Here is a 27,591-nt window from a genome sequence, read left to right on the forward strand (position 1 = left end):
TCTAACATGTTGTGTTTAAATATGTGTGTGTGTGTGTGTGTGTGTGCATTTTCCCCAGGTATGGTTTTCCACACAAATAACTGCCTTTGCAGATATTATTCTTTTTTTCTTTCTTTAAAAAAAAGGAACAGATGCACTACCTACAAAAAAAAAAAAATCTTATTTGTGATTAAAAGTTCTATTTGGCTCTCAGCCATACAAGCACACATTTGTAATATCAGTAGTTATAATAAATCAGCAGGAAGCAGAACCTCCTCCCAATAGTCCCACAACAGTACATCTACTCTAAAATTATGGCTCCAATGCACAAAATCAACAATGCTGAAATGTAAAGGTCTGACACGGATTTTCATATTTTATCCATAAACCCAGAGACTAAAATATGGAAATGACATAGAAGCGTTGTGGCAGGAACACCTGGGCCGCGCTGGTGCAGGTGTAGCAGTAATAAACACTGAGCGCTGCGGCGCGGGCTCTGGATGTTGGTTGTAATTGTGGGCGTCCTCCCTTAGTAATTGTGCGGATAATGAAGACACAGAGGAGCCACAGAAAACCATCTGTGCTGCTTTCAGAGGTAATGTCCACCAGGAGGGAGGGAGACATTGACTGGATGTTGCTTTCTGGATGCATTTTGAGATGTTATGTTGTTTTTTGAGATGCTCTCTATTGGTTGGAAACGTAACCAAACCCTCTGGCTGTTTGCGTTTGCTGTCTTTAAAAACAAAAACAAAAAAAAAGGCCTTGACATAGATCTGGGAATACTTTGACTAACATTTGGCGAAGCTGAGCTACTATGAGATGGAAGAGAGAGTCGGCTCTTGTCTTTGTGTGTATGTGTATGTATTTGTAAGCTTCCCCTCAGGTACGAGTGTGTGCCTTTGCAAAACTTATTTCAGAAACGCAGATGGTCTCTGCATAATGGACTAAAGCCGTCCCTTATCGCCACGTCAAAGGAATAATTCAATTTGGAGGACAAACACAGGGCAGGGGAAACAACACAGGCATAAAAAGAAAGAGCGAGAGAGACTGGAGAAATGCTTTCATTAGTCTTCCTGTATCTCCACATACATGTATTCCCTCAATTCATCCACATTTTGAACACGTTCTCAGCTCCACAAAGGAACTGAAGGTGTGTGTGTGTGTGTTTGTGTGTGTGTGTGTGTGTGGTGTGTGTGTGTGTGTGTGTGTGTGTGTGTGTATCTAACTCAAATCTAAATCAATATAGATTTCGCAGCGAAAAGATATGTACAACAACCTAAGGTGTACGGTTTTAGAATTAAACTTAAAGGCCTTTAACTTGCTAAAAAAAAACATCAACTATCGATCAGATGACAGAAAGCATGTTGTAGATTGTGTGCAACAGGTTCCTAATAATTTATAGGCCTAAGAAATTGGCAAATCAATTATAATACAGTAGCCTTGACAATGTAAGCAAAGATTAAATTGCCATTTTTTTTTTCTTCAGAAGAAGCATCTGAGACAATGTCTATATTTATAGGAAACATAACTGAGAACCATGTGCATGCATATGTGCTCAATGCGCGCACGTGTTTGAAGGAACACAAGGATCAACAGGGAGACAACATATTAGAGATGAGCGGAGAGAGAGGGTGGACAGGTTGAGGGCGAGTCATCAGACCAGAACTCTCTTAACACTAAGAAGGTCCTTTGGGAAACGGAGGGAGGAAAATAGAGAGAGAGAGAGAGAGAGAGAGAGAGAGAGAGAGAGAGAGAGAGAGAGAGAGAGAGAGAGAGAGAGAGAGAGAGAGAGAGAGAGAGAGAGAGAGAGAGAGAGAGAGAGAGAGAGAGAGAGAGAGAGAGAGAGAGAGAGAGGAGAGAGAGAGAGAGAGGAGAGAGAGAGAGAGAGAGAGAGAGAGAGAGAGAGAGAGAGAGAGAGAGAGAGAGAGAGAGAGAAGAGAGAGAGAGAGAGAGAGAGAGAGAGAGAGCGTGCTGCTATTGTTGACATATTGTCTTAGCAGAGAGTGTAAAGCATGTTGAGAGACAGTATGGTAATTGCTTTCATTTATGTGACTATAGGGTTCCTGGACGCGTGGCCTATAGAGAGTCCCGTTGAAGATGTGTTTCACTTTTAGAGTCTATAGACAGCTATCTGTAAAATACATTTAATGAAGCATGTCTAAACATCATGGAAGTAAGTTTTTTAGTTTGACATTCACAATCATGTTTATTGCTATTTGTAAATATTGTAGAAATAGAATTATCAGTCAATTTTCATACATTAAAACATATATATGGTAACATTTTAGACTGGGTAAACCCAGCCTGATCTGTTTGTTGACACGTTTCCTGCCTGGAGTTTTCGCGTCGCTCTGCAAAGTAGTCTACGTCACCCGGATCGTTGGTCTGATTGGTTGAAGGACTATCCAATTGCGTACAGATTCATTTGAACAATTTGATCACGTCTCTTGTGAAGTAGAAAATACATAGCAGACTCCCCAGACCAATGTCCAATCTTGTAAGATTGAGCTTGGTCTGGTGATAGCCAGACTAGTAACATTGGGGAAGATTTCCCCCTTAAGAACAATGTGCATTTACTTGGAATTGTAACATTTTTAATTATAAGTTTAGCATATGCATGATGATGATGCATCGGCCAATGTGTTTTTAAAGGAAATAAAAATAAACATTTGCTAATTTTGATGTTATAGAACAAAATGTAAAATTATTCGAAGAGGGGTATGTAAATCCCCCCGGATAAACGTTTACAGAATGTATAAATGACTTTTGATATAATTATTATAAATATATTTTTAAATTGTTATTAATGTAAAATACTAAATCATCTATTCTATTTAAAATTAAATTTTGACAATTTAGTTGAATAATTGAGAAACGACGATGGAACAAAGCAGAATCCCAGTAAAAAAGATTGAACTGAAAGGTAACATTATTCTATGACTTGTATAGGCATGTGAATATTTACATATTTAATTTCCCATATTTTAATCGAAGACATGTCATGATAGCATGTTTTTAATTAAAGCGAAGATGTCAGAAACGTTCATTGAATTCAAGGAAATACTGAACAATAACCCCATTAATTACAATTGGTTTTGGTCAATTAACCTCAAAAGTGTTTCCGTTGCCTAAATCTCATAATTGTTGATATTCAGATGAAATGACAAAATCCAAATTGGTATAGCCATTCATCAAAAGTTTCATCAAAACAAAATGTATTTCACTGCAAAATGTGATTTGTTTTCTTGCACTCTTTTTCATTTTCTAAAGTTCATATTCTAAATATGAGGTTCACATGCTTTACAGGTGTTTCTTTGATAACTTAAACTCTTGTCAGTTGTTTGTTGTTTGTACACAGAATATTCTGTATGTATCTACAGTATACACATATATATGTGTGTATACAAATAACTAAGAAGTGACAAGAGTTAAAGTTGTGTCTCGTAAAACAACACATTGATTAAAAAGTGGGTCAGGCCAATATTTCAGTTTCTACAAATGTGAAAGAAACTGCTGCCATATACCAGTATTAATGGAAACACCTTATTTAAAATACAAGGAATACATAGTATGTAAATTTTCATTTGGCCCGACCCATTTTTTAATCAATGTGTTGTTTTACGAGACACATGTCCAAATTCCAACATTACTCAAACAATGTGCTGCACATTTTCACTGCCATTGGAACGAACCATTTGAAATGTTGATTTTCAAACATATTCAAACCAACTGATTTTGTGAATCAGACTTATCAGTACTGTTTAACTTAATAATAATGGTCTATTCATATTGTAATTATGGCAGGTAAAAACTGAATTGAATCATCTGCTGTCTAGAAAAATCCTCTTTTCATTTAAACAACCGTGAGGCAGCAAAAGTGTAAGTGCTAGATTTTTTTTTCTAGTTATATTTGGCTCACATTCAGCCTTAGATCTGAAAAGTGAGGAGAGGAGAGCCAGCGACGTCTGTGAAGCATGACAGAATTTCAGAGCGCTTTTTTTTTCTGAGGAGATGAGAGCGAGAAAAAGAAAAAAGGGTAGAGAGAGCGCACCCCACATTAAAGGTGTTGGGGGGATAAAAGAATGGGAAAAGCTGCATTAAAGACATCGGGAGTGGATGTACATTCAGTCTGAGAGGATTTGGAGATAGTTGAGGGGAGGTAAATAAGATGAACAAAGGGATGGTGTGCAAATGCAAGAGAAGAGCGTGTTTTGTGAGACTGAACTAGAAGGGGAGGAAGAGAAAGGACGGCTCTGTCCTGTGAGAGGGAGCACAGTGCAGTGACCGTGAAAGTGCTTAAATAAACACTGCAAGAGAAGAGAAGAGGAGGAGGGTGCGGGCGAGATAAAGAGATGAACCAGCAAATTGAGCCAGAGGGTTGGGAAAGACAGAGCAATAGACTGTAAAGAGAGAGAGAGAGGAGAACGAAAATACAAACACCACTGAAACACTAAGACTGATCATCAGATATCGGCCGGGATGAATAACGGACAAATGAGGAGAGAGGAAATTAGATCAAGTGAAGCCAAATGTGTGGCGTTAATGGAACAGGCATTTTGAAAACGGTGACACCACCAATTCGCTGGCTGGACTGTAATTAACTACTGTTTTTAGCACTCTCGGGACTGACATTGCTACCGTGGCTGAAAAATATCTTTGTAAAATGGATAGATATGACTGGATGAGCCACTTTCAGTGCTGTTGTAAAATAGCCAATATACGGTATAATGTATGCAACTGTGCCCACATTTCAGTCGAATTATGAATGAAGAAAGTAAACAGACTAGGCCTACACTAAAAAAATGAATCTAATATTTCACGGAAGACTTGAAATATACCATGGAACTCATTCATTACTGTATTGATCTGCTATGTATTATTATGTTCAAAAACGTATTATGATGGTGCTTTACTAATATATATTGAGCACTGGTATATTCGATCATAATGCTGCGGAGGCTGTCTTTTTACAAAAGCAATGAGTCACAAAAGGCTTTGCGTTACAGTTTTTCACCATGGTTTAGGAGGTCAACCTCTTAATGTGTTTAAACACACAGCTTCTCGAGGCGTTTTGTTTTGAAATGTAAATATTCCATGAATAAAATACTAGGTCAAGCATTCACTACCGTTCAAAAGTTTGGGTTTGTTTAGATTGCATGATGTTCGTGAAATAATTCTTTAATGCTCACCAAGTTGCATTTATTTGATCAAAAATACAGTAAAACAGTAATATTGTGAAATATTAATACAACTTAAAACTGCTTACTATTGAAATACATTTAAAAAAATGTAATTTATTCCTGTGATGGTAAAGCTGCATTTTCAGCATTATTACTCCAGTCTTCAGTGTCACATGATCCTTCAGAAATCATTCTAATATGCTGATTTGCTGCTTAAGAAACATTTCTTATTATTGTCAATGTTTAAAACAGTCGTGATGCTTAATATTTTAAGCCATTATACATTTTTCTGGATTCTTTGATTACTAGAAAGTTAAAAAAGAACAGCCCTTTTGTAATATCATAAATGTCTTTACTGTCGCTTTTGATCAATTTCATGCATCTCTGAATAAAAGTATTAATTTTGGCAATCAAAGCCAGAGTTATATGTCACAGGAATTTGTCATTCAGGCTATCTGAGTAAAGATTTTACATTAAAAGTTGTTTCTTCAGTTGTACAAAGCTGGCTGTGAGTCTTTTAGTCACTTAAGTTTTAATTTTAAGTTTTTTGTTAATTATTTCTCCATATTAAAATGGCAATATCATCATATGTTTGCAATAACTGTTGGGTAAATAAGGAAACACAGTAAAACCATTATGCACATTTGTAATTATTCAGTGTTTCATAATTGTTTAAATTGTGATGAAAAGCCTATAATAGTCTGTTTAATGACAGGTTTCACTGTCGTGCTCCGCTATAGGTCAACCTGTGTTCAATACATATCCTCATGGGTAAATATTATGCAAATGTTCATTCGTTTTTTTGTAGCCAAAGCATCTATAATGTACAAAAACTGACTCAAAAAAGACAATGCACTCTGTGATATATTCACCAAAGTAAAACGTGTGATGTTTCTTTTTAAGCAGTACAAAGTTTGTGTCATTTTTGTGTTCACTGAATTGTGCTCATGAAATTGGATTCATCGTATAACAAAATGAAAAGAAATGTGCAGTGAAATGTCAGTTTAGGCTGAGCGAGAGATACAGGCAGACAAAGAGATGATGAGAAGCTGTTCACCCGCCGCTGCGCACACATACGCACATAGCGATACGGAGAAGTGTTTATGATAATTAACTTATAAGCACCAGCTGGTGTCTGGCTGCTCACATCAGAATGTGTGGCGATGTTGCGGTTCATGTACATCGCATAGGTCAAGGGTCGGAGCCACAGCTGTCACACACGGCCCGTGTTGTGTTTACGGCCAGGCAGGTCTTCTATGTAAATGCATTAGAGCGGAGAGAAAAAGACTGACAGAGAACCACAAAGAGGTCATGGTGGGGGGAGAAGGCAAAAGGGCCGGCGAGAGCGGCATCTATGGAGCGAGGAACACGGATCGGAGTGTGTGTGAGGCAGTGGGAATGGGATTATGCTTTGAGCTCGGAGCGGTTTGTTTGAAAGTGAGAGCGTCTGTGTTTCTGATACTGCTTCGTCATGAAGATATTTACAGCCCACCATGTGTTAATACATTAGAACAGTGTTAATAAATGATTAGCAGTCGGAATGAAAGAAATGTGAAATTTTGGAATTAGCATATACATAGTAATATAATATAATACTAAATACATTATTTATATAATAAGATAAAAATATAATGTAATAATTAGGGCCTTGTGATTTCCGCGATCTGGAAACAATGGAGACAGACAGACATACGGATGGATGGATGGATGGATGGATGGATGGATGGATGGATGGATGGATGGATGGATGGATGGATGGATGGATGGATGGATGGATGGATAGATCGATCGGGGGTCACCAAACTCGGTCCTGGAGGGCCGCTGTCCTGCAGAGTTTAGCTACAACAAGGTCCAACACACCTGCCTGAAAGTTTCTAGTATGCCTAGTGAGACCTTGATTAGCTGGTTCAGGTGTGTTAACTTGGGGTTGGAGCTAAACTCTGCAGGACAGCGGCCCTCCAGGGCCGAGTTTGGTGACCCCTGATCTAGATAGATGAACAAGGAGCAGGAAAACCAGGAGTGGATTGTGAGCGAAATAAATTATAAAGCATTTTGCGATTGAAGAAGAAATTGCTGCCGCTCTGTTCCACTCACATACTCTGACACGGATGCAGTGAGCGAGAACATGGATGAGAGTGACCCCTCCGGCCCTGGGCCACGGTCACGTGTAATCACCCCCACACTTGTTCTCTTCTGCGGTTATTCTATATCCCTCTGCCGGCCTGCTACTTTTTTCTTGTTCCCTCGTTCTGCCACTGTCTTTTATCCCTCTCTGTGTTTCTCTTTCGCTCCACTGCTCAGCTGGCTTTAGGCAGTGCTGTCTATTCCATTCCTTTACATGACGGAGAGAAAGCCCGTGGAAGGGAGGGGGGGGGGGGGGGGGGGGTTGGGGTGACGTGATATAGCCTCTTGAAGGGGAGACACACATTAGCTCTGTTTTAACACCTACTGAACTGCTTGCTGTCTACAGTACATAGGCAGCTACTTTCTAAGTCAAGTCAAGTTAAGTCACCTTTATTTATACAAGATTGTTTTAAAGCAGCGGCATTACAGGGATAGATTTGCCATCTTTTTGTTATTCATGAAGTTTTAAGTTATAGTAATTAATTATATGTAATCTGGATGACGCAATCAGATTCCAAAGATTGAGTACATTTTAAAACACTCGTAGTTAGAGTTCCTTTTCTATTGGTTACATGATCACATGTTATTCTCACAATGGCAGTTAATTATTCTACTTCTATAAAAGTCTAGTGCATATATCCATTCAGAAGTTCTTCCAGGTTTGTGGAATTGCACACACAGACCAGCCACTGGTCATGTGCCTGTCACTGAAAACTGAAACCCACAGCATTTGACCACTGGATTTACAGAATACAGAAATCATTTCACTTTTAACATGTTTTTTTCTTCTTCTCAACAATCAGTTCCTGACATGACTACCCTATTCAAATACATTTGATAAAGGAATGAGGTCAAAAATCAAAAATACTAAATTTATTGTGATTCCATAATCATCTTAAAATGATTATGGAATTTCCTCTATGTCCTTCACAGGGACAAATCATAAAACTATAAAATGGTCCACACTGTTAACGATTTTCTTGTATTTTTACAGTACAGTACTGGCAGCACGGTTGCCAGCAAGTTACTGTATTTCGATTTACAGTAACTGTACTGTAATTCACTTTACAGTACACAATATCAGTACTGTAAAATACAAAACAGTAATTTACTGTATTTTTACAGTATTTTGTAATTTAGTGTCTGAGTTTGTGTAAGTGAGTGTACGTGTAAGTGAGTATGTATGCGAGTGTGTGCCTGTGTGTATGAGTGTGAATATTAATATGTAAGTGTGTGTGTGTGTGCAGGTGAGTGTAGCTGTACAAACGTCTGTGTATGTATATGTGTATGATTATGTTTGTGTGTCTGTGAATGTATGAGTGAGTGAGTGGGTGTTTGATTGTGAATATCAGTGTACAAACATCTGTGAGTATGTATGTGTGTGAGAGTATGTATGTGTGTGTGTGTGGATATGTGTGAGTGTGTTTTTGTGATATGTGTCTGTGTGAGTGTCAGAGTTTGTGTAAGTGAGTACGTGTAAGTGAGTCTGTGTGTATGAGTGTGAATATTAATATGTAAGGGTGTGTGTGTGTGTGTGTGTGTGTGTGTGTGTAGGTGAGTGTAGCTGTACACATTTCTGTGAACTTTTGCATGTATGGTGAACATTTAAGAGTGAGGTTGAGAAACTGCATGACTTAGAGCTGTAGCTGGACATACTAAAACTTGGCTGGGATGACCTTGGAACTCTACTGGAACCTGGCGAAGATTGGACTGATGACCAAAACTGAAAAAGACATGACACACAAAAACAAGTATGACAAAACCTGTTAGCCACGGCACCAATAATGATGAGCAGACAGTGTAAGAGAAAAATTGTAAAGAAAATTATGTAGAAATAACAAAAGCAGCCAATTTAAAACGTTTTTTTTTTTACCTTTAAATTTTAAAACTTTAAGTTCAAAACATTGTATTAAAATGGCTAATACTTACAGAAAACTCCTTCCCAGGCTGCAAATACAATTGTCCCACACTGTAGAGCTGTAAGAAATCAAAATAAATATTAATTAGTTAACTGTTATGAGTTGCTTGTTGAGGACAAATATTTTATACATCTGCTAACAATTACATCTAACGTTAGGTTAATAAAAAATGAGCTTCACTTCACCTCTGAATATTCTAACTTGTTTTTTTGGCATGCATTTTACTTATCTTTGTTGCCTGATAGTTTTTTTTGAACAATGTAGCAGCTACACCTTAAGTCATATGTATTATTATTATAATAATATTTTTTTTGTCATTACAAATCACAATGCTAAAGAACTGGGTCTTCCGCATGAATAGAAATTAAGTAAAAGGCTATACTGGTACCAATAGCCTATCTCTCTAAGCCCAAATCACCCATTTTGCGTTGCAAAGGAAAGTGCAGTATTTTTATGCCTTGTTTTCACGTGTTTTTGTGTCTAAACGACTTAACGTTATTCAATTTGATCCCGTATTGATCATACAAGTTCGTAAAATCACAAAACCATCAAGTTCGTCATGCGGGAAACGGACTGCAATAACGTTAACAGTTTGAGCAAAATGTATGTAACGTTAACGTTATGTCTATTATAAGTGCTTGTTTTTACAACTGATAGGCTCGGATGTTATGGAAAGGATCTCTACAGAGATAAAGTTAAAAGTTAACGTTAGCCATTTTTGTTATCATAAGGTTCAAACCTAACATGCCTATGGTCAAATGTCTCGCAGACCATCGTAAAACACATTGAATTAAAACTCGACAGAAACAAAAAAAACACCTCGATTTGTCTTTCCACCGTTGCAACAATCACCAAGTCTGGTTTAGTCGAAATAAACCGTAAGGTAACGTTAATTCACGGAGTTAGATTTGAAAATGTCGGGACAAACTGCGGGGTGAAAGAGCAGATCTAACTAACGGTGTTTTTGCAACTATAGCTGGCTAAACTTCCACTGCACTGTCATTTAACATTAAAAGCTATGTACACTATAGCGTAAAATCCCAAAACCTAATTAGCTGCTATAAAAGTAAAAATTAACTTACCAAATTTCCAGATATCCGCGGAGTGAGATATCCATCCAGTAAATGGCCTGCTTGCAGTTGTGCTCTGACGTCAGTCAGGCGGCGCGCGCGCTCTATTTACAGCAACCCTGTATTATTGCCTGGCATATTACAGCCAGGTTACAGCAACACTAAAATATACTGTAAAATGTTCCCGCCCAAACAAAATGACCCAGAATGCAATGCAAATTACGGTATTTTACTGTAATATATAAATGCAGTGTTGTACTGTAGGTTTTTACAGTACTGTGCTGCTAAATCTACAGCGACATTTAACAGTGCAGTCTTCTCTCAGACCTGCTGTGCGACCCTAAGGCACATATATATTTTATGCAGGCATTACTTCTTTTTATTATTTTTTTTTCTCGATTCAATCTTAAAATCGTTATGTCCACCATTGCATGTATTAATAAAATAATATTAAACAAAAATAATAATACAAAAATAATCAAAAAGTAGTCAGAATACATGACCTAAAATGAGACTAGGCTACATCTAAACTAGACTACATTACATTACTACACTTTCTGTCACGTAATTTGGAATCAGTAACTGACTCTGTGTATGTGTAAGTGTGTAATGTGTAAGTAATCTACCCAGCACTGTATATAGTACATTTTTTAAATATTTGTAATTCTTTTTTTTCTGAGATTTGGGTATATCAGAATTTACATGTATGTTAGCAGACATTTTTATCCAAATCAACATATAACAGAAGTACAAAGAAATTTGTCAAGGAGCCAAAAATATTCACAATATATACACTCTAAAAAATGCTGGGTTGTTTCAACCCAATTTTGGGTAAAATATGGACAAACCCGGCTGTTGGGTTAAAAATTTACATTACATTTTTAACCCAACATTTGGGTTTGTCCATATTTTACCCAAAATTGGGTTGAAACTACACAGCATTTTTTAGAGTGTACAATATTAGTTGACAACTAGAAAGCAAGAAAAGAGAATAAATACAGAAAAGGGTGTGTGTGTGTGTGTGTGTGTGTGTGTGTGTGTGTGTGTGTGTGTGTGTGTGTGTGTGTGTGTGTGTGTGTGTGTGTGTGTGTGTGTGTGTGTGTGTGTGTGTGTGTGTGTGTGTGTGTGTGTGTGTGTGTGTGTGTGTGTGTGTGTGTTTGTGCGTGCGTGCGTGCGTGCGTGCGTGCGTGTGTGTGTGTGTGTGTGTGTGTGTGTGCTGGTTTAAGGGTGTGGGTCGGTTAAGTGCTTGTGAAAGTGGTGTGTCTTCAGCTGCTTCTTGAAGGATGTGATGTTCTCAGTAGTTCAGGAGGAGGTTGGCAGCTCATTCCACCAGAGAGGAGCAGAGACGGTTGGAGAGTGACTTTGCATCGTTGTGTGAAGGAACAACAAGGCATCGCTCATTCAGTGACTTTAGCTGGCAAGCGCATTAAACTTGTAGTAAATATGGAGGTGCTGTTAAAGCATTAAATTTGATTCTGGCTGCAACTGGGAGCCGGCGGAGTGAGATCACGGCTTGCCAGTAGAGCGTTGCAGTAGTCCAGTCTTGAAATGACATCAGCTTGGGCAACAAGTCGTGTCACATACTCTGTCAAGAAGGGCGTAGTTTTTACTAGTGTTATAAAGAGCAAACCTGCAAGACCAGACTGTATGGTTGAAGAAACTCAGCTGGTCATCAAACACAACCCCCAGTTCCCAAACAACCCCCATATGAGCTGCAATGAGCTTCATGGAGGGGAAAAATGTAATTATTAAAATGATTATTGAATTTCCTCTATGTCCTTCACAGGGACAAAATCATAAAACTATAAAATGGTCCAGTCTTCTCTAGTGAGATAAAACGGACCTGCTACTGTGTGTGACCCACTAGGGCTTTTATTTTAGACCAATATCTTTTATGCAGGCATGACTTTTTTTTTCTTTTTTTTTCCAATCTTAAAATCGTTATGTCCACCCTTGCATGTATTAAAACACCGGGCTATTGATTTATAACGCATCTCTCATCAGTTCTCCTCCACAGGGGTGGGATGAATCTAATGGTGGATTCTGCACCTGAATGCAACACCAGTGTAATATCACTGTTCAGCTTCTGCGGCTACAAATTATGCATGACTGCTCAAATATTTAGCACATGCTGCCCCTCACTTTAGTCAAACATTTTTGTAATATATTACATGCTAGAATAAAAAATAAAAAAAGGAATCTAAATGATTGTGTTGCAAATTGCTTTTATATGAAGAGACAAATCTTCATCATGATCTTTTTGTTTTCAATTAGTGCCATTCAACGTGAGTGCTGTGAAAAGAGCTATTTTACGAACACACAAAAATGAATAAATCTCAAGTGATCGTATTATTAAAACAAGAGATGAATCACTTGATTTTGATGATGATCCAAGTGTCATTATTGCTTATAGTGATTTCAACAAACCTCTACATCTTAGCATTTAACTTTAGCACACTTAAGGTGCGTTCCAATTCACATACTTGTGCACAATTGATTAGTAGGATAAATAGTGCAAGTAGTGTGTTTACACTGAAAACTCCAAATAAAAAAGTACATTTTAATACCAGGATTATACACTTAATTAACCAAAAAAATGAAGGCTGTGTTCGAAATCTTCCCCTGTACCCTCATTCACTTTTCCCTAATTACTCCACTTAACTAACATAGTCCACTTGAAGGAATGAATGAAATGAGATGTTCTCTACTCTCCAGCCGTTGAGCGTAAATCGGTTGTAAACTCGTGGTTTCACTGTGGTTTCAGACACCACTACAAATAGCTGTCCCTTCAAATAATACCCCATTTAAGGGTGTAGGTGGCGATTTCGGACACAGCCGAAGTGTGGGATGTTGGAAACTTCATGAACTCAACTGTCGCAGCTTTAGTTATGTAGCGGCAGAGGAGCTATCCGACTCTGATGAAAATAAACTGATACATTTCACTACACACTACACAAATTAAGAGCATGGTATATAGTGCGTCATTTGGGACGCAATTTTAGAAACCACCCAGAACACTCTAGAAACTGCATATAGCAGCACATTAGCAATCGCTTAGCAACACCCTGGCAACCAATAACAACATACTAGTGTTGTTGTGGCAAGTTCTGCATAGGCACAGCAAATGTGAATATCTTGATTGTTTTATATTACCATAACTATAGATTTAAACATTTTTCATAACAAGTATTTTTGTTTGTTAAGTTACTATAATTATAATTAAACCCACACCTCTATAATGTGTTGTGTTCCAGCAATTAAATCCCACGAGCCCAGCACCTTCATCATCATTTCGGTAAACATGATTACCACATGATTCCTGCCTTCGGCTACACTTTCATCAGCCTCGGCTCTAAACAAACGCACTATCAGTCTAATTTAATTTATTTGGCACCTTGATTTTTCTCCTCATTTGCAGAATCTTATGCTTGCATCGACTTGAGCTAAATGTGCCACTACATGGACAAATAGTGCTTCAGATAACACAGTATTTAGAGCTGTCACTCAAACCCTGCGCTGGTGTTCAGACCAACTGCAGGAGTAAGATAGCTCTCTGCCGACAAAACTGGGTCACATCCAAACGTTGTTGCAGAGCTCATGCCTGGTGACTAAAAGTTGATCGTTTTTTCTCACTGTTGTTAGTGGTAGAAATACATATTTTAAAGGTATAACATGTAGAAACATCAGGATAATGCACTTAATAAACCCAAATGGACTCACTCTTAAAATGTCAATAGGTCAATGAACATATTTCAGAACCCTTAAAATATGATTTTACTTCACTAAACTTAAAAAAATTAAGTTATGTGAACCACAACAAACAAAACTACAAAAGATACTGAATAAATCTTGAAAAAGTCCAGGAAGTGACAGCTGTTTAGTGCTGCCAGCTCTTTCTATCTGTCTCATTATCACCTCTTAGCATTTCAACAGAACCTGCCTGAGCTTTCAGCTTCAAAAAAGCAGCTGTTAGCAAGGAGACTTAGCTTCTGCTATCCTTCCCCTGTGAGTTTAACTGTTATTAGCTTCTGCTATTGAACAGGGTTAAGAATTAATACCGTAATGGAGCTTTATTGGGCACATGTCCTCACCACAGTCCTCTACGTAGGTCAAGGATAAATCATTCTCTGCTGTATGAGAGCAGTGGCTTCTCAACATTGACCATAAAGGGAACTAATAACTTCACTTTAATCAGAGCTAAAACACTAGACAACCGGCTAGCACTTACTGGAATGAAAACATATGTTGCTCTCATCTGTAACAGCCTTTCCATGTGTGTCCATTTGCAGTTCTTGCGCCAGGGGATTGAAGCGCTATAATTTGTGTTTTTATCATTCCCAGGTCAGGGCAGTTGGCGCTGAGAAACAATGAAGCTAATTACAGAACAGTTTCAAGGAGAAAATGTGCATCGCTTTGTATTCAAACTGCTCTGCAGGAAAAATAAATAAAAATCGTAATAATTTTTTGGTCATTACATATTTTAGAAAAAATGAGATCATATAATGAGAACATGCATTAAAAGTCAAAATTATGAAATTGACATAAGTAATAATTATGAGATGAAAATTCAGGATTGACTTAAAAAGTCCTAATTATGAGGCACAAATGTGAAATTATGGCATACCAAGTCGAAATTATGCCTTACTGTAAAAAGTCATAATTATGAGACATAAAGTCGAAAATTATGACATTCTAAATTGAGATTAAGATTTACTGTAAAAAGTTATAGTCATGAGATAAAAAAGTTGAAATTATGACATAAAATTGAAGTTATGCTTTAAAAAGCTAAAATTATGACATACTAAGTTGAAATATGACTTGCGTGGTTGAACTGATGACGTTCAAAATATACTTTTTCTGTTATAACTTTTATCTTGTAATTATGATGTTCTATGTCATTTCAAAATGTAATAACGACTTCTCATAATATCTCATATTTAATGTGTGTTTTTTTAGCGTTTAATCTCATAATTCTAAACAAATATTTTGAATTTTTATGCATGCTTTTTTTTCTGATGTGACACATGGCCTTCCATTCCATCTATATATATAAGTCACTCTACTGGACAACAATATTACGAAATTTGTTTTGTCTTGTTTTTTGCTTTGTCCTTTGAATATTTGCGGTTATACATCAAATCAATTTACTTCTCCAAGATCAGTCATACTGAGCAATAATAAAGGCTTTTAACACACCTCTGTGACTGTGCTGCACTGAGCCATACTCAGTGATATCTCATATTCCAGTTCTTTCAGAAGAGAATACAGTGATTGTCTCACCTTTTATGAAACAAACAAAAGTCACTAACCCACGGTTAGTGAAATAACACTTTCAGAGATTGAAGTCAAGGTTGGTAACTCTTTCCGGCACTTTCTTCTTCTTTGTTCCTAAGTGCTGTTTACTGTTGCTTGTTCTCAATGAGGGAGAGCACTTCACTTTAATAAAATCAGGCTTTTAATATTATTTATGAGAACATTGAGGCACAGCTTTAAATTAGATTAATGGTGTCTGTGTTTGTGCAAACCCTAGAAGTCAATCAATGTGATGGGTTTGGTTTCTACATCTAGTGAGTCTATGTAGCAAATTAAATTTAATAGAGAGCAATCAGGGTAACACTTACAGAATAATGAATAACTTAGATGGTTGATGTTAAGGGCATGAGGCTGTTGTAGCTTGCTTCGTTTTTGCTTGATTTATGCCATGATAAATGTCTCAAAAATACAGAACTTCTAGAGAACTTTAGAAAAGTTAAATATATTTGATAAAAAGCTACTTGCACTCCTGTTAGTTTCAGCTTAGGTCTGGGTTTGTATTTCTTCAATTCTACTGCCATCCACTGGTACCAGATAACTTTACAACACGAGGTTTATTGGCACAGTTTTCAACTGTGCTGGATATTTCAAATTTGCATTAGGTCATTTAGGACCCTGAAGTTTACACAAGAATGACAATTATTTCATCAGTGCAAACCTGTATTATTTTCTTTCTTCAGTGGAGCATGAAAGAAGACATTTTTACTTGAGAAATAATCTACTGGTTGCTCTTTTCCTTATAGTTACAAAAAAATGGCTTTAGAGCTTTTCAAAAAGGATGCAAAAGTATCATAATAGTCTATTTATGCACTGTTCCAAAGTGTCTGGTTATAGCAATGTTTTTTTAATGTTTAAATCCTCTTGTGCTCAACAAAGCTGCATATATTTGATCACAAATGCAGTAAAACAGAAATATTATTACAACTTAAAATAACTGTTTTCTATTTAACATACTTTAAAATGTAATTTATTAGGTGATGTAAAGCTGAATTTTCAGCATCGTTACTCTTCGGTGTCAGATGATCCTTCAGAAATCCTTCTAATATTCTGATTTGCTGCTAACATAAATACAAAGTTCCGGCATGAAACTCTAGATGGTGCAGGCTAATAGGTCCTTTTTCTCACCTGTTCATAATCACATCGTTATATGGGAGCAGCTGATTGGTTCCTGTCTTATCAGTAGCCAATGAGCTTGCTGCTCAACCTTCAAATACTTGGTTAGCATTTTACTTAGCAATGCAGTGCGCTTCAGAAACCCTCCACCTTCCCCAGCTCCATCTGTATACTGTAGATCTGGTACGGATAATTCATGTATGCTACAGTATATTGTACAGCAACACCATGTCTGCTTGCTTAGAGAAGCATGCGGTGTACTGTATGTATTGGCAGTAGCAAGTCCCGTACTTATTGGCACAGTTCATACTTTTACTTTTTACTTTTTACTTTTTACACAGTTTTACTTTTTCTTACCTGGGCTTCCAGTTTCTATTTTTGGCAACAAAAAAAATTTGATTGAAAAAATGATTAAGCCTCAGGCTGAAGGAAGTGCAAATTCACGTCTGTATGGTTACGGTAATAAAGTGAGATTAAATGCATTAAGTACTGTATATGTGCTATTTATCATTATTACTGCAGAATTGCATAATATTCTGAGTTTGCATTTCACTGTTATTCATTTAGAGGAATACTGAATCTGTTCTTGTGCAAATGAGATGAGTAAACCTGCTCACATATAGTCTAGAACTACAATAACTATCATGTTCACACAGCAAACACAACGCCTCTGCATTGACTCCCGATTTCTCTCAACATGGGGACAGGAGAGATGTCAGTAAACACATGGGGGAACAAACTAACTTGTGTCACTTATTTGAAAAAGTAGCTCAGATATTTTATTGTAAGTTTAAAAGTAATGCATGACTTTAGTTACTTTAAAAAGTAATCTGATTACTTACCTTGAGTTATTTGTAATGCGTTAACCCCCAGTCATTGAACTGATTCATTGGAAAGATGACTCAAAAATGATACAATTCAAATAATAGAAACAAATCATACAAGTACTGTGTGTGAGTAAATATTGACCAAAATGACCATGTTTGGCTGAACTATCCCTTTAAAACAAATGTAATCCTTTCTTCTTATGTGTCTACGATGACCACCAAAGGAGAGTTTATAGATGAAAGCACATTGTCACATATAGACCAACACAAAGCTTCCATTCCACAGCAGAGTTAATGCAAGAACCTATTTGAGGAACTCAATGCCATTAGCTGTGATAATACTGGTGCCTTTCTCTTTCCCTGGCTTAGCTTTGATGAAGCCATGGATCTGTTTATGGGTCTGGCTGAAGGAGCTCAGTGTGAGGAAGGTGAGCCGAGATACTGTATGTTATTGTACATCATCAGATCAGAGTGCACTGTTAGATAGACATCAATGCATTAGACCTTTAGCATATGTACTCTTGTTAAGTGTGTGTTTGTTTGTGTAAGTAGGAATAGGATAGAGACAAATGAAGAGGAAGGGCGGTTGAAGAATGACTCTTTTAACCGTTCCCATCGGTAAGATTGTTTCTTTAATGCCTCAATTGTTTTTCCTTGACAGCAATGAGATTAAGCGGAGAGCAAATGGAGACTTTTTCTCACGTCTAGCGCTTGTCAGATTTTTCTCCTGAGAAAAACACTCTAATCTCTTGTTTTCAAGAGTTTCTGAAGTGATCTCAAATGAGAGCACAAGCTGTGCTCAGAGGAGACTGAATTTTAAATGCATAGTCTGCTAAAAAGTACATTTGTCAAGTTTTAGGATTATATAGCATAAGCATATAGATGATATAACAGTTAACAAGGACATACTGGTAATAAAGGAGTCCAATTTTAGTCTCACGAGCTATGAAAGCAGGGTTGATAATGCCATATGGAAATTAACACACACACACACACACACACACACACACACACACACACACACACACACACACACACACACACACACACACACACACACACACACACACACACACACACACACACACACACACACACACACACACACCTCTATGCAGCAGTGTTTGAGTCATTGTTCCTCCAGATCTTGGGTCAAGATGAGAGGACCTCATTAGTGAATGCAGTTCATAACCTATGAGAATTAATAAAGGAATTTCAAAGACGAGAAAGTGAGGATGAGACCACGATGACTCCAGTGCTCCAATCATGAGTGTTCGTGTATTTTAAAAAGTTGTGGAGACAGTTGAGAGGTCACATCATGGTGAAGGCTTAGCCAATGAATATTAATTTATTCATAAACAATTTTATATAACCGTTACTATTTTTGACAAATAGTTCATGTGATATGAAATGTCAACAAAAGCATTATGATTATATATATATATATATATATATAAATTGTAATATTTCACAATACTATAATTTTTTACTGTATTTATTATTAAATAAATGCAGCCTGTCAGAATAAGAGACTTATTACAGTAAAAAATCCTACCGACCCCAAATTATAATATACATATTATAATATAATATTATGTATATTTGTATTTTTACGTATAATAAATAACACAAATATACAATAAATATTACCGCAAAAATGTTGTAAAAATTTTTTTCAATAACTCTTTGAGTTGCTATTTTTGATGTAAATGATGTTCTCATTACACAGTGCATGAGGGATCAATCAAGCAATTAATTCAATCAAGCAATCAATCAAGCAATTCAAGCACTCAAATGAACTTGCGACACTTAATTTGATAACTTCATTCTGCTAATGTCAGACAGCCCTGGGATTTTAAGGTCGGTGGATAAATGCATCAGTAACTGATTGTCAAATCTGACACTGTATTGAATTTTCACTTTGAAAATGTGAGGGGTTTAGGGTTGTAATTTTAGATCATAATGTAGGTGTTCTGCCCTTTAGGCATTTGCATTTAAGTTAAATATTTATGCATTTAAATTTGATATACTTTCGGTTTCATGCAGACTTTTATTTTGACGTTTGTTTACTGAGCTAAAAACGGAAGTAGGAATCCATGTTAGAAACGCATGAGAAAAATCGGCAGACTGGCTCATAAATGTAAACAGTCAGTGCGCAATTAAAATGCATCCTTCCCGTTGACTCCCCAGCAGAAGCATCACTTGTATGTATATAATCTTGTTCTGACTAAGTTAACTTTTAAGCATATTTATTTCGTGCTGTAAAAGTAATGTTCATGAAAACTAGGTGGCTTAGCTAATTTTAGTATTTTGCTTTTTGTTTCCTAGTTTCACTCTCTCGATCTCTCGATCTCTCATCACTCATCTTATGTGTATGGATTCAGTACAATGTGAAGAAAATAAATCTGCATACAAAGAATTCTGGATTTCTTCATGTTCATGAATAGAGAGAGTTTAGCTCGCTGTTTAGTTGGAGTTGCTACACCTCAACGAGAACAGTACAGTGAAAAAGTGTAATCCAGCTGGAGTTTCGACGTCTTGAGAAGCAAGTAGTTAAGCAAAATGAGTGAAAAGGAGTCAAAAAGGGCTGACAATGCATCTGTGGGCACGAGAAGATCAAAGAGCTCTCACTCGTCGGCATCGAGTGCTGCAGTAAGGGCGCGCGCTAAAGCAGAGGCGGCAAAAACACGCGCAGCGTTTGCTGAAAAAGAAGCAGAGCTGAAAATACAAAGTGCAGAGAAGGAAGCAGAGTTACAATTAGGAAAAGCAAAGCTGGAAGCCGAGCTATGTGCACTCCAACATCAAAGAGAGGCGGCCGCAGCTATCGCCCAAGCCGAGGCATTAGAATCAGCCGAACTAGATCAAGAAGATTCAATTAAGATCGATGTATCTTCTCAAGCAAATTTACAAAGTGAAATTGTAACACGCACGAACGAATATGTCAAAGCACAAGCTGAACATAACGTAGAACGAACTCAAGCATCTGCTCATGCAACACCACCTGAGGCAGCTTTGTCAGAAGGCAGCTATGTAACATGGAATCGTCCATCAGAACGCAACTTACAGTTAAAGAAAGAGCAAAAAGAGGTTGAAACCCATAACAAATCATCTGAGCATAACACCACACCGGAAAAAACATTCTTCAGCAACCACACTAAATTCAGGGATGTAACACACATCAGCACACCACTTAATGGAGGTCATACAGGTCTGCTAAGATACGATGGACATCAGACGATACCTGATAGAGACGGCGAACGCTCCGCAAAACCCAACACAATGTATCATCCAAGCAAATCACCACTTAAAGTAACAGCTCCATCATATGTGCCTGCGTATGCTTCATCCATTACAAGCGTGACACCTGAAACAGAAAATCTGGCACGATACCTGGCTCGTCGTGATTTAGTAAGTACAAGTCTCTACCAATTCGATGATAAACCTGAAAATTACTTGGCATGGCAGTCGTCGTTCAGTAATGCTACTACAGGCCTAGGACTCACCTCCACCGAAATGTTAGATTTGCTGATTAAATGGCTCGGATCAGAGTCTGTGAAACATATCAAAAGGATTCGCTCTGTGCATGTCGGGAACCCAGACGTGGCACTTAAAAAAGCCTGGAATCGCCTCCAAGAGTGCTATGCTGCACCTGAAGTAATAGAGAAGTCTCTTTTCAAGAGATTGGATGAATTCCCAAGAATATCAACTAAAGATTACGGGAAGCTGAGAGACCTAGGTGATCTTCTTATGGAACTCCATGGTGCCAGAGAAGAAGGTTATCTCCGAGGGTTGGCCTACCTGGATACCGCCAGGGGCATTGGGCCCATCGTGGAGAAGCTCCCTCACGGGCTACAGGAGAAATGGCTCTCAGTCGGTTCAAGATTTAAAGAAAATAACAACGGCTACTTTCCCCCATTTGATTACTTTGCTGATTTCATCTGTCAAGAAGCACGCTGGAGGAATGATCCCAGTTTCATCCTTCCATGTGCCAGCAACAATGGACCAAGGTCAGACAGAGTAGTCTCAAATAATTATGGAAGAAAAATATCCGTTCACAAAACAGACATCTCTTCAGGTAAAGACCCGCCTGCGAACTCACCTGAGAGAAGCTTCAGTGGGCCAGAGAAAAACTGTCCCATTCACAACAAGCCACATTCGCTAAGGAAATGCAGAGTATTTAGAAGGAAGACTCTTGAAGAAAGAAAGAGCATTCTCAAGGAGAATGGAATTTGTTTCAAGTGTTGCACATCAGCTAGTCATCTTGCAAAAGACTGTAAGGCAGCAGTAAAGTGCATGGAGTGCGACAGCGAACGACATCATGCTGCTATGCATCCAGGTCCACCACCTCAAGTCTACAGAAGGCCTACACCCCCACCAGACAATGGCGGGGAGGAAGAGGAAAATGCTAGCGACAACAAAGCCATCTCCTCACACTGCACCCAGGTATGTGGTCCAAAGCGAACAGCAAGATCCTGTTCAAAGATCTGTCTGGTACGAATATACCCTCAAGGTCAACGTGAGAAGGCGATCAACATGTACGTCATTCTGGATGATCAAAGTAACCGTTCCCTGGTGCGATCAGATTTCTTTGAGCTTTTCAATATCAAGGGCCAACCATTCCCCTACTCACTGAAGACCTGTGCCGGATTGGTTGAGACGTCAGGCAGAAAAGCGGAGGGTTTCCAGGTCGAATCACTTGATGGGCAGACTAGCCTACTGCTACCACCGCTAATTGAGTGTAACGACATTCTCATTGATCGCTCTGAAATACCGACGCCTGATGCAGCCCGTCATCATCCTCACCTACGAAGTGTAGCAAGACACATACCAGAACTCGACCCCAAAGCGGAAATCCTCATCTTGCTAGGCAGAGACATTGTGAGAGTTCATAAAGTGCGACAGCAAGTGAGCGGACCTCACAACGCCCCCTTTGCACAAAGACTGGACTTGGGATGGGTCCTGGTAGGAGATGTGTGTTTAGGGAATGCACACAAACCAGCTGTGAGCACGTATAAGACAAATGTGCTAGAGAATGGCAGATCTTCTATTCTAAGACCATGTGAAGGCTTCATGAAGCTGAACGAAGATGTGTTCCATGGCAGGGAGCAGGAGAGCAAACCACACAAGGCATCGTTGGAGGCCCTAGGATTACAGATCTTCACCGAGACTGAGTCCGACAACAAACCCGCCCCGTCCATGGAGGACACAATCTTTTTGGAAATCATGGACCAAGAAACGTATAGAGGCACGTCAAATCACTGGGTCGCTCCTCTCCCCTTTAGAGTTCCCCGTCAGCGTTTGTCCAACAACCGCGAACAGGTGTTCACTCGCTTCACCTCCCTGGATAAAACTCTGCGGAGAAAAACAGAGATGAGAGACCAGTTTCTAGAATTCATGAGGAAAATAATTGACAACAAACATGCAGAAGTGGCTCCTCCACTGGAGGAGAATGAAGAGTGTTGGTACCTACCTATTTTTGGAGTTTACCACCCGCAAAAGCCTGGAAACATTCGTGTGGTGTTTGACTCCAGCGCAAAGTACTTCGGCACATCTCTAAATGATGTTCTCCTGTCAGGTCCAGACCTCAATAACTCACTCATTGGAGTGCTGATCCGCTTTCGTAAGGAACAGGTAGCGGTGATCGCTGACATACAGCAGATGTTCCACTGCTTTCTTGTTCACAGAGACCACAGGAACTTCCTGAGGTTTTTGTGGTACAGAGACAATGACATGTCTAAGGACATCATCGACTACAGGATGAGGGTCCATGTTTTCGGCAACAGTCCGTCACCATCTGTAGCCATCTACGGACTAAGGAGAGCCATCCATGAAGGTGCACACAAACATGGAAAAGACACGGTCCAGTTTGTCGAACGTAATTTTTACGTAGATGATGGGCTCATAAGTGTGCCAACTGAAGCTGAAGCCATTAGTCTTCTACAGAGAACACAGACTTCTCTCAGTGCATCGAACCTGAGGCTCCACAAGTTTGCCTCAAACAGTGAAGCTGTACTTCAGGCCTTTGCACCAGAGGACAGAGCTGTTCTGAAAGACCTTGAGCTTAGCGGAGAAGCTACACCGGTGCAACGCAGTTTGGGACTGCTGTGGGAGACAATGATTGACACTTTCACATTTACAGTCTCAGAGCACAAGAAACCATTTACTCGCAGGGGAGTCCTGTCAACAGTAAATAGCATCTTCGATCCTTTAGGCATGGTCGCACCAGTGACTATTGAAGGCAAAAGTCTCTTGAGGGAACTCAGTGTCAACGCATGTGACTGGGATACTCCTCTTCCAGAACAAAAGCTGAAGCAATGGGAAGCATGGCGTGAGTCACTGTATGAATTAAGCAAGCTGCATATCCCACGTTCATACACCATCACGTCACTTTCCAATGCTGTACAGACAGAGCTATGTGTGTTCTCCGATGCATCCACAAAGGCTATTGGAGTTGTGGCCTACCTCAAGACCATTCAAGCTGAGGGACAAGTCGAAGTAGGATTCATCTTAGGGAAGGCTAAGCTGGCCCCACCGTCCGAACCTACCATTCCTCGGTTGGAATTGTGTGCCGCAGTATTAGCCGTGGAAGTCGCCGAACTCATCCAAGATGAATTAGACCTGAAGCTTGATGCAATCAAATTCTATTGTGACAGTAAGGTTGTGCTTGGATATATCAACAATCAGACAAAACGCTTCTACGTCTATGTGCACAATAGAGTCCGACGAATTCGTCAGTCTACAAGACCTGACCAATGGTTCTATGTCAACACAGAGGACAACCCGGCTGACCACGCATCCAGGTCAGTTCCTGCATCCCAACTGACAAAGACTACGTGGTTCACTGGACCAGCCTTTTTACACAAACCAAATCCATGTCCATCTGACACAGATACAAGCCGGATGTTTGACCTTGTTAACCCAGAATCAGACATGGAAATACGACCTGAAGTGAGTAGTTTTCTTACTCAGACTCAAGATCGAGGCCTTACCGCTACGCGGTTACAGCGCTTTTCATGTATGCGCTCTCTCACCAAGGCTATTGCCCTACTCATACACATAGCCAACACTTACAGACACAACAAGTCTAGTGAATGTAAAGGATGGCACTATTGCAAGCTCCCACGCACTCCAGATGAGTTGTCTCAGGCAAGATACATCATCATCAGAGCCGCACAGGAAGATGTCTTTGCAAAGGAACTCACTGCTCTTGAGCTCGGACGAGCTGTGACTAAGGACAGTTCTCTTCACCAGCTCAGACCTGTTCTTGAAGGTGATTTGATTTGTGTTGGTGGCAGATTAAAACACGCTGACTTGAGCGCTCAGGAGAAAAGACCCATCATCTTACCCAAGACCAGCCATATTTCTCTGCTGTTGGTACGCCAGTATCATGAAGAGGTGAAGCATCAAGGCCGCCACTTCACCGAAGGGGCCCTGAGAGCAGCGGGCTTCTGGGTCATAGGTGGAAAACGACTCATTACCTCTGTCTTGCACAAATGTGTAGTGTGCCGAAAGTTACGCCGAAAAACAGAGGAACAACTTATGGCAGACTTGCCTCCAGAACGCTTGCACACATGCCCACCTTTCACCTACGTAGGAGTGGATGTGTTCGGACCATGGCAAATCGTCTCCAGGCGTACACGAGGTGGACAGGCCCAAAGCAAAAGATGGGCGATGCTCTTCTGCTGTATGAGCTCCCGAGCCGTGCACATCGAGATCATCGATTCCCTAGACACGTCCAGTTGCATCAATGCTTTGAGACGTTTCTTTGCCATACGGGGACCTGCGAAGCAGATAAGATCGGACTGCGGAACAAACTTTGTAGCCGCTGCAAAGGAACTGGGACTAAGCCGACAACAACCTGACATTACTGTACAGAACTTCTTGAGCCAACAGGAGTGTTCATGGGTGTTTAATCCTCCTCATGCGTCCCATATGGGAGGATCATGGGAACGTATGATAGGCCTATCAAGACGGATCCTTGACGCAATCCTGCTTCGAGAGAACATCCAACTCACCCACGACGTCCTGTGCACACTCATGATGGAAGTGACTGCGATAATAAATGCCAGACCTCTCATCCCAGTCTCTACTGACCCAGAGTCACCGTTCATATTGTCTCCTGCAATGATACTTACCCAGAAGGTTGGGGTTGCCCCACCGCACGGAGACTTCACAGACAAGGATCTTCTCAGTAGACAATGGAAACAAGTCCAAGCTCTCGCTGACAGTTTCTGGCGTCGCTGGCGTCAGGAGTTCCTCCCTACTCTTCAAGCTCGCCGGAAGTGGAGAGATTCCCAACGGGATCTGAAAGAAGGAGACATTGTGCTCCTGAAGGACAGTCAAACTGCACGTAACGCCTGGCCTATGGCAAGGATCACAGCTGTTTTCCCTGGGAGAGACAGCAAAGTAAGGAAGGTGGAGCTCAGGACATCGAATCAAGGTTCTCCGAAGGTGTTCTTGAGACCAGTGTCAGAAGTAGTTCTTCTTCTGCCTGAGGACTGAAGGTCCAGAAAGATTTGATAGTTAATAGTGACCTTTAAGGTCAGACGGGGAGTGTTCTGCCCTTTAGGCATTTGCATTTAAGTTAAATATTTATGCATTTAAATTTGATATACTTTCGGTTTCATGCAGACTTTTATTTTGACGTTTGTTTACTGAGCTAAAAACGGAAGTAGGAATCCATGTTAGAAACGCATGAGAAAAATCGGCAGACTGGCTCATAAATGTAAACAGTCAGTGCGCAATTAAAATGCATCCTTCCCGTTGACTCCCCAGCAGAAGCATCACTTGTATGTATATAATCTTGTTCTGACTAAGTTAACTTTTAAGCATATTTATTTCGTGCTGTAAAAGTAATGTTCATGAAAACTAGGTGGCTTAGCTAATTTTAGTATTTTGCTTTTTGTTTCCTAGTTTCACTCTCTCGATCTCTCGATCTCTCATCACTCATCTTATGTGTATGGATTCAGTACAATGTGAAGAAAATAAATCTGCATACAAAGAATTCTGGATTTCTTCATGTTCATGAATAGAGAGAGTTTAGCTCGCTGTTTAGTTGGAGTTGCTACACCTCAACGAGAACAGTACAGTAGGCCTAGATTTTTTTTTAAATTATTATTATTTTAATATTCTGTATTCGATCAATCACTGCCATGAGATGTTTCATAAAGTGATGTGGACTGTGGAGATATCACATGATACTTATGACTCCTAAACCGAGGGAAAGATGAACAATCATAATAATGAACCATTGAGCTCACATACAGTAGCCTACTCGAGCCAAAACACCAACTCATTTGATTGCCACAACATTCATCAGGCACAGGCTGTCCCGCCATCTTTCTGCCTGCCTGTCTATCTCTGTCTTTCCCTTTGCTGCAATAAGCAACAAAAGATGATTGATCTGGCAGGCTCCCTGATGGCTGGCGGTATCACACGCTCAGTGGACGATGGCGGCGAGCTCTATTGTCTTACAGTGATGCGGCTAAATGAGTCTCTTTATCAAAGCGCACACGGCGGCTCAGGATTCGCTTAATTGAGATGCACAGTGATTGTCCAGAGCTGAACGCTGCGAAGCGCCATTGATCGCCGGCGTCTTGTTTATGCCACATGTGACTGAGCATGATCAATGCTGTCCCTGCACTGTAATTGATCACCGATAGCCAGTCACCTGTATTGATTGAGACTCATTCTGGCTGGAATAATAGCTGTCAGCCCTGGTGGGAGGAGGAATCCTGCCCGGCTCTTTATTCTTTCTGTCCAACGCCTGTTACGCCGATCGTTTCACACTTAAGGTTGTCACAACATTCATTTGTAAAATATAATATTTTATAATATTAATAATGTTATTATAATTTGTGTATTATGATTATTTTAAATTATGAATTATGATTATGATAATTAATGTTACTATGGTTTTGCTTTTCGAATTAAAAATGAATTAATAAATTGTATTTTTTTTTTTTTTTTTTGCTGCTCTGCCATTAAGAAATGTGAAATGAGCAACTTAAAAACATCAAATTAAATAATCAGATACCTGATGATTTCACAACAGGAGGGACATTCG

General features: G+C 39.3%; 1 protein-coding gene across 2 annotated transcripts; it reads left to right on the forward strand.

Annotated features, from left to right (window-relative positions):
• Nucleotides 1–19,518: 19,518 nt before the first annotated feature.
• LOC306987586 (uncharacterized protein) lies at nucleotides 19,519–26,539 on the forward strand. 2 transcript variants are annotated; one of them, XR_013795200.1, is made up of 2 exons: nucleotides 19,519–26,314; nucleotides 26,439–26,539. XR_013795200.1 is itself a non-coding variant. In XM_079591978.1 (2 exons), the coding sequence occupies exon 2, from the start codon at nucleotides 20,088–20,090 to the stop codon at nucleotides 26,025–26,027; it is 5,940 nt and encodes a 1,979-aa protein (XP_079448104.1). In that variant the 5' UTR covers nucleotides 19,519–19,729; nucleotides 19,854–20,087; the 3' UTR covers nucleotides 26,028–26,468. The 2 variants fall into 2 exon arrangements, 1 of the variants encoding a protein (XP_079448104.1); XM_079591978.1 differs by having other exon boundaries at nucleotides 19,519–19,729; nucleotides 19,854–26,468.
• The last annotated feature ends 1,052 nt before the right edge of the window (nucleotides 26,540–27,591 follow it).

This window comes from Phoxinus phoxinus, assembly GCF_949152265.1.
Source record: "Phoxinus phoxinus genome assembly, chromosome: 19".
Taxonomy (NCBI): Eukaryota; Metazoa; Chordata; class Actinopteri; order Cypriniformes; family Leuciscidae; genus Phoxinus; species Phoxinus phoxinus.